The 11109-nt window shown below is 42.3% G+C and overlaps 1 protein-coding gene across 1 annotated transcript; it reads left to right on the forward strand.

Moving 5' to 3' along the window:
* The first annotated feature begins 6882 nt into the window (after positions 1–6882).
* LOC134027897 (cytochrome b-c1 complex subunit Rieske, mitochondrial) lies at positions 6883–8707 on the forward strand. The gene is made up of 2 exons (XM_062471126.1): positions 6883–7169; positions 7786–8707. Exons 1-2 carry the CDS (start codon positions 6959–6961, stop codon positions 8394–8396), a joined length of 822 nt encoding a protein of 273 aa, XP_062327110.1. The 5' UTR covers positions 6883–6958; the 3' UTR covers positions 8397–8707.
* The last annotated feature ends 2402 nt before the right edge of the window (positions 8708–11109 follow it).

Raw genomic sequence — 11109 nt, forward strand, 5'->3', positions numbered from 1 at the left:
AAGTTTGGTTGTCTCGTCCTTGTTCTTGCGTCGCTACTTTTATTTCGATTTGCAACTGGCCCCTGCGTTGGGGGTTGTTTTGGCCCGGCAGAAAGCTCCTTCTAATGGATGTGTGGCCCCAGCTCGACCCCAACCAGGCCGAGCACCAGCTGAACAGGCAGCATGTTGCATTATGGTCCGATAACAAGCTGCAGGCCAGCCAGTGAATCATGTAGGGGCAGAGAGAAAGAGGTGAGAAAAGCCTCCTGCTTCACCAGCATCTCCTGGGCTAAATGGCCCTCAGAGCAGGTTAGAGAGTCACACACCGACGCTAATGCATTTCTAAAAGAGCTGAGGAAAATGGAATATTTTGGTCTTCCACAGAACGAGGCTTTCATGTTTCGGATGTGGGCCCAATTGCACTTTTGATACGTACGTATATCACCGTCAGAGATTTTCGACGCTGATGAAAACATTTGGAATCTCAACACACGTTGAAGCATTACACAGTATTCTCCAGCTTTCATCCGGCACGAAGACTGGTGTGTTCTTTTTAAATGATCAAGTGATAAATGTGTAGCATGTGCTATGCATGTGCCATTTACAGTATTGAATGTTCCGTGAATGCTGTATACAGCACCATCCCTATTCTCTCGTAGCGTGGGAGATTCTTGGAATTGGAGTCCAACTAAACCAAATCCCTCCTCTTTCAATGCATACAAGGATATGGTGCACCAAGCTTACAGCATCTGTGTGTAAGTCTGTGTGTGTGTATGTGGGTGTGTGTGCGTGCGTGCATTTGTGTGTGTTTGTAACTGTTGCTTTATCTGTGTGCGTTTACTGTATGCACACGTCTTACTTTTCTCTCGTTGTGATGTACCCAGAGTGACCTCTGGTTTAACAAACCCTTTAATAGGTGCAGGAAGGCTGACGGCAATCAGATGAGATCCATGTAAAGAGAAACCAGGGATTTAGAGGAAAGATGTGGGATGGAAAGACAGCTTAGACGCCTACTATACAGATAGAGCAGGATCGTGTATGTGTGCTTCTTCAGTACCGGCAATGCCCTTTGAAACTTTTCCTTGAAAAAATGAATTTACTCTTGAAAATGTGTGCAGTTAGCATATTATGTGGAGTATACTTCAAATTATGTGTGTATCTTCGAAATTATTCACTGGATTTTAAAGGGTTTTCTTACAATACTTATTAAAACTGTATGATGTCATCATGCTGACTGGCCTGTTTGTCAACCAGAACATGAGTGGTATTTTGTATGCTGCAGATGAGGACTGATTCTGTCAGGAAGGTTTTCCATTTAAATCTTTACAGCATGGCTGGCCACTGCTGGAACCAAAACAGTGAAAGAGAATGTCAGGAAGATGCTCAGAATTGCACACACACATGCACGTAATCACACACTTGCACTTTTATCTTTTTACATTTCATACACATATGTTCCGAAACACAATTTGGAGCTTTCCCAGATCAAATCCCCACTTGTTTTTAGGTTAGTATATGCTTATAAGGTTAGTATAGGTTAATATGTGTATTAGAGGTTTAGTATACTGTAATGTATATTGTATATTATTTTGTATATTTAGGAGGTATATTACATTTGATCTTATCATAGATGTTATCTATGTCCTGAGTACTTATATGTTATGTTAAACCAGGTTGCTTTGCGTTGTCTTGTCCCAAGAATTTCAGTTCCCAGTCTGACCATGTGTTGTTCTGTGCATCTGACAATAAAAGACTTGAACTTGAACTTGAATCAAATCACTTTACCCTGTCACCCGTTCCACAGCCTCTCCTCTCTCTTCCTACAGCATGGCTGCCTACAGAGCAAGGAGAAGCCTTTTGCTCACCAGTAGAACCTTTTCCGAAAGGCCTTTTAAACTCTGGAGATCAAAGAGCAGTAAGCCAATGGTTGATGTTTGTGTCTCTTAGCTCTGGTGGACAGTCCAGAATAAACCCCCACCTGACTGTACAGGAAACGAGCTTCATCTACCACCTGGTTGTGCACTGTAATTAGCATTAGCGTGATCTACCTACACCGCCTTTTTAGCCTAATTAGCAGCTCAGATACTGATCACATATTAAAGAACTCAGAGAAGATGCCCGGATGAGACTGTGCTGTCTGGATGTGGTTCTGAAGACAAGACTTAAGGCAGGATTCATGTGAAGCTGAGAACAGACAATAGTTGTGGTCCAGTATTCCCAGTGGTCCATGTTTCAACTAATCCATTAATTCTCCCTCTTTAGACTTAACGTCCTTTTATCTCTCAAAGGCCCTATTTTACTTGGTGGAGAATCAGAAGAGACTGATGCATGGTCAGCATCACAAAAGCTGAATACTGTTAGAGTGGTAAGGTTGGGGTTTTGCTTTAGGGCGTGTCTGCCGCCTGTATGTGTGTGTTTATGTCTGTGTACGTATTTGTGCGCACGTTTGTAGTCATTTCTCTTTGTGAGCATGTGCGCGTGTGTGTGTGTGTGTGTGTGTGTGTGTATGCACGCGTATGTGTGTGTGATGCAGTTCTCCAGGTTAATAATGACTGATAACAAAGCGCCGACGTCTCCCAGGTGCCGTTAAGGCTGCTAATCTCGCATACTAGAATATTAGGGTCGGCGCAGCCTGCCCACTGGCTCCTCAGAGAGAGGGAGATTAATTAGACTTCTAGTCTATGGATCTGTATGCATCTCACTGCTCTCTGCTTCAGCCTTAATGTTGATGGTCCTCTCCCACCCCCTGTGCCCTAATAAGTGCTTTACGTGGGAATGTTGAGAGATTGGCTCGCTCTCTCTCCTTTTCCTCCCTCTCTCTTTTATGTCAGGCTGTAATTATTCAGATCTTAACTGACTTCAGATTCAGATGCTTTGTCTTTTAATCAGGGTTTCCCCCTGATCTTGTCTTCCAATCAGATCAGAGACAGCGAGAGAGACTGTGGAGTGGGTAGGTGGGCCAGGCTGAACATTTGAACTAGTCTTTTGTTTTAACTGAATTATAACTATAACTTATTTTAAAGGCAGTGTGTCAGGATCACAAGCGATCCTCATTCTGAATGGATTTATCATAGATAGAGTCATAACATGACAACACCACATTAATCTCTAAAAGTCAAAGATTTGAGGATCAGTAATAATTAGATCATTCACATGTCTGCACCATGACCATATTAATGAATCACAGATGACTGATTAGTTATGTTTTTAATAACATCAATAATCCTTTTGTACTTAGTGTGTTTCAACACTGCAGTGGGAGGTCTGAGTTATTGTGTTGCCTTTTAGCCACCAACCAGTGACACAACTGTGATTGCTGTGGGTGTGTGCAAAGCTAATACACTGTTTGATAAAACAAAGCTATCAGTGTTGATGACAAAAAGGGGGAAAGACAATGTAAGACTAAAATGAAAAGAGAGAGTTGAACAAATGTACTCAATAGTGTGTTGTCCTCCTGAGTTTGGTATAGCCTTACATCTTTGTCAGAGGTCCTACAGGCCGGAATGAGTATTGACCCAAATGATTTCCTCAAAGACCCAGAACCCCACAGAGACGCCATGTTTAACTCTGATAATGGAGAAGCTGTCATCCTCACCCAGTGATTGGCTTTTGCTTTGGGCAGAAGCTTGAAAAAACAGCAGAAGAAAAATACTAGTTAAGATAATGTCACAAGAAACAGATCTGGCTCAGTGGCGGAGGAAAAATGAAGAAAAACCCCCACGATAGACACAGATACAGACAAATCAATATACTGAAACATGATGTAAAGCTGGATTACATTGCATGTTCTCTAAAATTCAGCACAGAGATTGATAAGATAAAGCTTAGAAAAAAGGCTGCTCCCACCTTATTATGGATGATCTCATGCTAGCCAAATGGACTTTAGACATACGTAGGAGGAACAATTACTCCACAGCGAACGTATCTCACAATAAATAAATAACCATGGCTCAGGCACAGTTAACATCTGAATAAACTGGGACACCAGGGGGTCCATTTACTCATTCTGTTCCTCCTTCCCTGTTTTTAGTTTCCTGTTCTCCTGTCAGTCTGTTTCTGCTGATAGTGCAGGAGAGCTGAACACGCCTCCCTACCTTGAGCCCTCTGTTCTTCAGATAAGCCCCTCGCCCTGCAAGACGACAGACAGCTGCTCTGCCATGCCACACTCTGTGTCACTGCCTCTTGCTTCCCTCGGCCTCCGCCCCTGTCTCTGTCTCTGTCCCATCAGTCGCCCTGGAAGAGAGAGATGTAGGGGAGGTGAGGGAGGGGCACCAGGTCAGGCTGCCAGCTTGGCATCGCTGACAGCTTATCTCAGGGAACTATTACAACCAGGCTTTGTAGAAAAACACTTAAAACACAATGGGTGACATTATCTGAGTCTTGGTAGTCAGGCGACATTCTCATCCCACCCGGATCTGATGATCCTGCTGCTGCAGTGGGCTACCTCGTCAATGTCAAGCTAGCTAGTATTCACCAGAGTCTACTTGAGTTAGGGGTGGCTCTTCATGTAAAATACATTCTTGAAATTATTATACTTTTTCTTTTAAGGAAGTACTGTTTACCACGTTTCAATGATGAATAATGTTGAATAATATTACACAAACATCTTTTTGGCAGATAGGTTATCTTTGCTCTGGCTGGTGATACACTGGAGACATAACTACTACTTTAGGAATTCATCAGACATCATCTCTGCTTCACAATTTAGCCATGACACAGTGTAACAAATTTACAGATTTGTTCTCTAGCGATATCAGATTCTCATTTAGATAGACAGCACTCTTGTCAAGTATCTGTCACACCTTCTTTGTTCCTCTCGACGTGTTCGTGCTTGAAGTAGGCCTTCAACGATGCCTACAGTGAAAGAAGCAAGAGCAAATACACAAGGGAGAGTGAATTATCCGCTATGTAACCGCAATAACAGAAGAAAATGCATGTTTCTGTTGATCCTATATATCTAAAAAGCATTGACTCCAATTAGATCAAGTCTGATCAAATGTTGATGAAAGGACACACTGTCAAATTAAAGCCAATGCTATGTTTGTGGCACTAATGATTAACCTTCATTGTGACATCGACGACAAACCACCACAATCAAAATGTATGTTTAATGACAGATCAATACCTCTGGAAGTTGACTGATTAAAACACATTCCCTCCCCTCGGTTATGTGATTCATCATATTACAATTTAAAGGTTGTGTGACCAAAATGTCACAGGTAATCGTTGCATTTAAGTGACTTCAAATTATAAATCTATAAATATCCCCAATAATCATTCCAGGTATCACCTTTAGGGGCACTGTAAATCTAGAAAGTCATTGACCTGACTCTCCCTTCTCTCTTTTTTCTTCAATACATGTTTTTGTTGTTCCAGGCGGATAACATGGATTGATCATTTGAATATTATGTTCCTTGTGGCTTGTCTTTTGCAGAAGCCTTTCCCTGTCCCCTTAGCCTGTCAAGATGGCTGTGTTGGTATTGTACAGAGCCTTGGAGGTTTGAGTTTCTCCACATATTATCAACTAATCACAGTAAATCCGAGAAGACAAGGCGTTTAATTGCATACCACACCATGAAGTTACCGCCACAAGAACCGTTGCAGGAGCGAACACATGTGCATGTGTGTGTGTCATAGCAAAGCTAGTCTCACTTTGGGGACCCCACCAGATATGTCACTATAAAGCGACTGTGACATAATCCCCTCCTCTCTGGCATGTCCAGCTGTGCCAGAAGAAAATGCTTCAGTGGGAGTCCGTGGAAATGAGGCTGGAGGTGAAAGGTCGCCTGTCAGCTTTTAATGTGCCATGAGCTACTATGTGAGAGTAGCCAGCGGGATACATGGATTTAGTATGTCTTCTAAAGGCCTCACAGGATTACCTCTTTAAAGGATTAAATTCACTGGTTACCACGGCGAGAGGACAGGAAGTTCACATCAGCCTCCTGGAAGTGGAGATGGTCAGGCTGTATGTTCTTCGTTCAGTAGACAAAACAGACCTCCCCTTCTCGTGACCTCTCTCTAAATGAGTAATGTCATGTTTGTATGTGTCCATTCACACAGGTATTGATCAGGAGATGCTGGCCGATGGAAACTGGCATTTTCAAAAAGATCCCAATACCAGAAGAACGGGTTTTGTTTGTAGAATAGTTTTTCTTGAAAACAACACCTTACAACTAAGAATGTAGAGAGGATTTGTGGAATGGGCAAACAGAAGAAGGCCGCCCCAAGGACGTGCAGGTTTCTTCTTGCTGATCAGAGTTCTGTGACGCCTTGTGGAAACAGCAGCTCTCAAAATGTCAAGAGTGATGTGACTGATATGGTACAGAGAGGACAGGAGCTCCAGGCCCTGCTGAGCTCTATATTGTAGATTAGAAATGTCAACAGCCTTCATTTCCAGCGGAGGGAAAGAAATAGAAATGCTCCACAAATAGAGTAGACTGTAGGATGTCATTGAATGAAGATCACTTTGTGGTGAAGACTAAAGTGCTATAGGTTTATATATATATTTGTACTTAATGGATGGGGTTAATGTGCCTTTTTTCTATCATTTTATAACATATATACTTATAATACACAGATGGTATACAATTATTTGCTAACAGTTATCAGGGTGGATTGACTAAATGGATTTAGGACAAAATTGTAACATTATTATGGAATTATTTTACATTAATAATATTTTGGGAATGTAGCCTATACTGCCAATTACTTCTGCCCCCCAAAAATCTAATTTGAAATAAATAATTTCATAAGTAATTTGCAGTATATGGGGGGAAGAGTGTGTCCCTTCTTGCAGTGTGTCCGAGATCTCCCACAGAGAATAGACAGATCCTAGATCCGTTCTAGGCGGAGTCCGTCTTGGATGTCGCAGTTATTTACGTGACGCTGTGACGTCACGACGTCCTCTCTTCCTCACCACCCAGCAAGGTCGTAGCCTAGCTAGCTAGCAGCGTAGAGCACAGACCAACAAGATACAACGATGATGTCCATTGCTGCTCGATCGGGGTCATTTTCCCCATACTTGCAGGCAACGAATTATGCTGTTGCTGGGCTTCTCAAACCCTTAATAACCGGAGTCGTTGTTAAAGGAGAGACAGTGCTGGTAGATGTGAAGAAACCATTCCTATGCCGCGAATCTTTAAACGGACAGAGCCCGAAAACTGGGCCCGCAGTCTCTGTTAGCATCAATGGTAAGTCTGGGATTTAGCTTTAGCAGTAGCAAACTAGCTATCTTCTCATAACTTTGTTTAATGTTTCACATTTTACTTTATGAAAGTATCACTGTAATGGTGTATTTGGACGTGCTAGCTCTCTTGCCTCATACAATCATAACCTATTGGGAAGGTTATGGTAACATTTGATTGTCTTCGACATGAGTGCGCTAACTAAGCCAGTCAGCTACATGATTTGCTGGCCAAAGCTGTAGCCAAGGGCCTTGTTGAAAGAGAGGTCATTGCGTGACTTGTGTTCTCTGATTTGATCGTGCTAGTTTACGCAACACTTTTTGAGGTCATGTTAGTAGTAGTTATATCCATGGACAAAGTTAATTGGGCTGTGCCTCGAATTAATCCTAGAAAGGTTATTTGTTAGACACTCCGCCTGTACACTGCTTCTTGTTAGCTATCTGGCTAACCGGTGAAGTTCACAACTAGCCACCCATATGGAGCTCTAGTGTTACTTTTGTTTCATGTTGTTGTAGCTCAATGCTTGCGATATGTTAACTTTAAATGTGTATATATACGAAAAATTGAGAAAAATGTTTTTAAGGATTCTTACTGTGTCCATCTTTTTGTCTTGTGTCCTCAGCCCCAGCTGGAATCCGGTATGCCCACACAGACATCAAAATACCAGACTTCTCCGACTACAGACGGCCTGATGTTCAGGACCCCAAGACGTCTTCCCAGGAAAGCAGTGAGGCCAGGAGAGCCTTCTCCTACATGGTAACCGGGGCCTTCTCCATAGTTGGGGTCTACGCAGCCAAGACGGTAGTCACCCAATTTATCTCCTCCATGAGTGCTTCAGCTGACGTCCTGGCTCTGTCCAAGATCGAGGTCAAGCTGGGAGACATTCCAGAGGGCAAGAACGTGACCTTCAAGTGGAGAGGCAAGCCTCTGTTCGTCCGTCATCGAACAGAGAAGGAGATTGCTGCGGAAGCCGCGGTCGACATGAGTGAGCTGCGTGACCCCCAACACGATACGGAACGTGTGACAAAACCCGAATGGGTCATTGTCATCGGTGTGTGTACCCACCTGGGGTGCGTCCCCATTGCCAACTCAGGGGACTACGGGGGGTACTACTGCCCCTGCCATGGCTCCCATTATGACGCCTCTGGCCGTATCAGGAAAGGCCCCGCACCCCTCAACCTCGAGGTTCCGTATTATGAGTTCCTTGATGAAGAAACGGTGATGGTAGGATAGATGTGATGGACTAGGTACTTATTTTTAAAATACACAGGGCTGGTTTCCTCAGACTTGGAGCTCTGTGATCATTTGTGGAATTGTGTCCATCTTTGTCATTTAATTTGAAATGGTCTTAGAGCTGCAATGTTTTATGGAGGCTCAATCCTGCTTTATATGACCAGATGTGTGAGAACTTCACTGCAAAGTGGGTGAAAGTAATTGTAAGTTATACATAAATAATCCTTGTACAGTGTAATAAGTAATTCTACCATCAGCTAAATCTATATCTTCTGCACTGTACCAAAATAAAATTGGTTGTACATTCTGAATCACTTCACTTTTCTTTGTCAGTGTGGAGTGTTGCTTTTTCTTAGGTAGGGCAGGCAAGGTACAAAATCTCAAAAATTACGATTTTACTGCAAGAATGAAGGTTTGACGTTTGTGTTTGCTGGGGAGTGCTAGCAATTGGAAATGTTTCAACCAGTTTCTTTGTATTGGTTGTTACAGCACCACTGTTCAGTCTCTGAAGGTAGACAAACGTGTGTACATAAACTGGTGTTAAAGTGACAATACAGAAAGTTGTGTAAAGGTAATGATGACGTCATTGAAAGTTTTACGATGGAAATGCACACCTGTTTCTGCTTTGTTTAAAAGGCAATCAGCATAACCTCTGCACAGATGCCAATGGGTGCAGATAAAAGTTAGTGCGTGCAGCAGACATCCTCGCAACAAATACACATAATAAATATTTGTCTTTTTATTCATAAGATTCCAATTAGCATAGAAGGTGAAGAGAAATGTATCCATTTATGCTGAACAAATAAACTTTCACAAATTAATCTTGGGACATTTGTGCTTCACTGACCCTGTTCTACAAGCTGACTTTATAGGCACCTTACCAGGGATTTATTTAATTACATTTCACAATAATTCAAATGAAAGACCTAGTTGTGTGTGTGTGAATGCTGAGGAGGGATGCCTGTCACTGCTGTTTAGATTGAAGTGAGCCTGCAGCTCTTGAGGATAAGAGGCTCGTGTGTTTCCTGCCGTGAGGTGTGCTTGTTTGACTGAGGTCAGTCTGAGTGGAGCCTTCTGGATGTGTGTCTGAACTCCTGTCCTTGTGTGGCTGTCTTGAGAGCCCGAATTATAGGAGGCAAATGGCTGACAAACATGTCCTACACTTCGTCGATTAACTACCGTGAAGTTACATCTGGATGTCTCACTTTCTCCTCTGTCTGCAATATGGCTTAGTGTGTTTGACCCCCTCAACAAAGCCTTCAAGTAACGTGTCTATAGGTTTAAATTGGTCAAATCATGTCTAGTTATGTACATCATTATCTTTAAAAAAAAAGATCAATCGTAATTGTTCCACATGTTCCCTAATTGACAGACTGACATTGAGGAGCAATTAAAAGCACAGTGGCCTATGTTGTTCAATGCCATTTAGCCTTGTAAAGCCGCTATATATCTTATTAATGTTCCTTGCACATCAAAATAGCATATATTGTTGCCTCTAAGCGGTGTTGTATTTTTAGCTCGAGCAGTTTGCTGATGACAGTTGTGTGACATGTCTCCAGGTAAAACTCTGCACATGTTTCTGTTGCTGGGCAATGGCTAAGAGGAGAAAAAGAGCAGAAAACAAATTGATGATGCAGATCTGTGATGACATATGTCTCTACAGAAGCCCAAAGCTAATATGGTTGTTAGCCATCTCAAAGAATGTATTCATGCTATTTACACAGTGGCAATGGATCATACCAGCATCAATGTACCTAATGGTTTAATTTGGGTTTGTACTGAATTCCACCCCTCTCTTTTAATCAGAATTGTCTTTATTTGGTTATTTTACATAATAAGAGTTGTTAGAATGCTCTGCCTTGCAATAACCATGTACTTTTAGGACTGTGCACTTCTGCTCTTGATAGTCTGCTGTATTTACTACAGTCTATACACTAGTTGTATGTCGCTTTGCATACACATTTACTAAATAAACAATGATAAGAAAGGCTATGATCTGGTATCTGTGTATCAATCTGCCTGGAGTATTTTTCACCCTCAGACACGTCCCCCTCTGTGATAGCTTGTTGTTGGCACTGCCCTCTGTACCTGACACCTGCCCACCTCCCCCCTCTCCCTCTGTCTGGTACCTTGTCATGGTGCTCTGCCAAGAGCCCCTGCGCCCTGCAGGTCCAGGTGATCTAATGATTCTATCACAGGGAATGTCAGTGCACTGCATCAACCTGACATCTGACAGTGGGATTATCAGCCTGTGGACCAGAGAGAAAACTGAAGAGTGGTTTGGTGTGACAACATACACTAAAGTACCTGGGATTTGTTTTTTGAAAATTCTGACATTAAAACCAGTGATGGCTATTGGCTAAACAATTATTCAAGTTAGATTGTGTGTGCTCAGGCTTTTTAAAGATCCCATTTGACCAAGTTTCACTTTTATGTATAGGGTAGGTTAATATTTTTTTATGTTTTCATCATTTATACACAATATGTAAACAGTATAAAAGGTATCTACGTCCCTGAACTCCAACATTGAGAAGATGAGTCCGTTCCTTTGGTTTAGGCTGAATATCCACAAAGTTGTGAAAGTATCTTCTGTTTGCATGCATGACACTCTTCAATACGATGAGCACTCATAAATAAAGAGGATTTTGGAGGTTTTGCCTGTGGAGCCTGGGAAAGTTAAACAATTAGCTGGAAAGTCGTTATGATTTTTCTG

The sequence above is a fragment of the Osmerus eperlanus genome, chromosome 10, assembly GCF_963692335.1.
Source record: "Osmerus eperlanus chromosome 10, fOsmEpe2.1, whole genome shotgun sequence".
Taxonomy (NCBI): Eukaryota; Metazoa; Chordata; class Actinopteri; order Osmeriformes; family Osmeridae; genus Osmerus; species Osmerus eperlanus.

Excerpts from the sequence above, each read along its gene's own strand:
- LOC134027897 (XM_062471126.1), top strand. The coding sequence starts at position 6,959 with ATGATGTCCATTGCTGCTCGATCGGGGTCATTTTCCCCATACTTGCAG. Across the intron at positions 7,170-7,785 it reads AGTCTCTGTTAGCATCAATG|CCCCAGCTGGAATCCGGTAT; the intron begins GTAAGTCTGGGA and ends TTGTGTCCTCAG.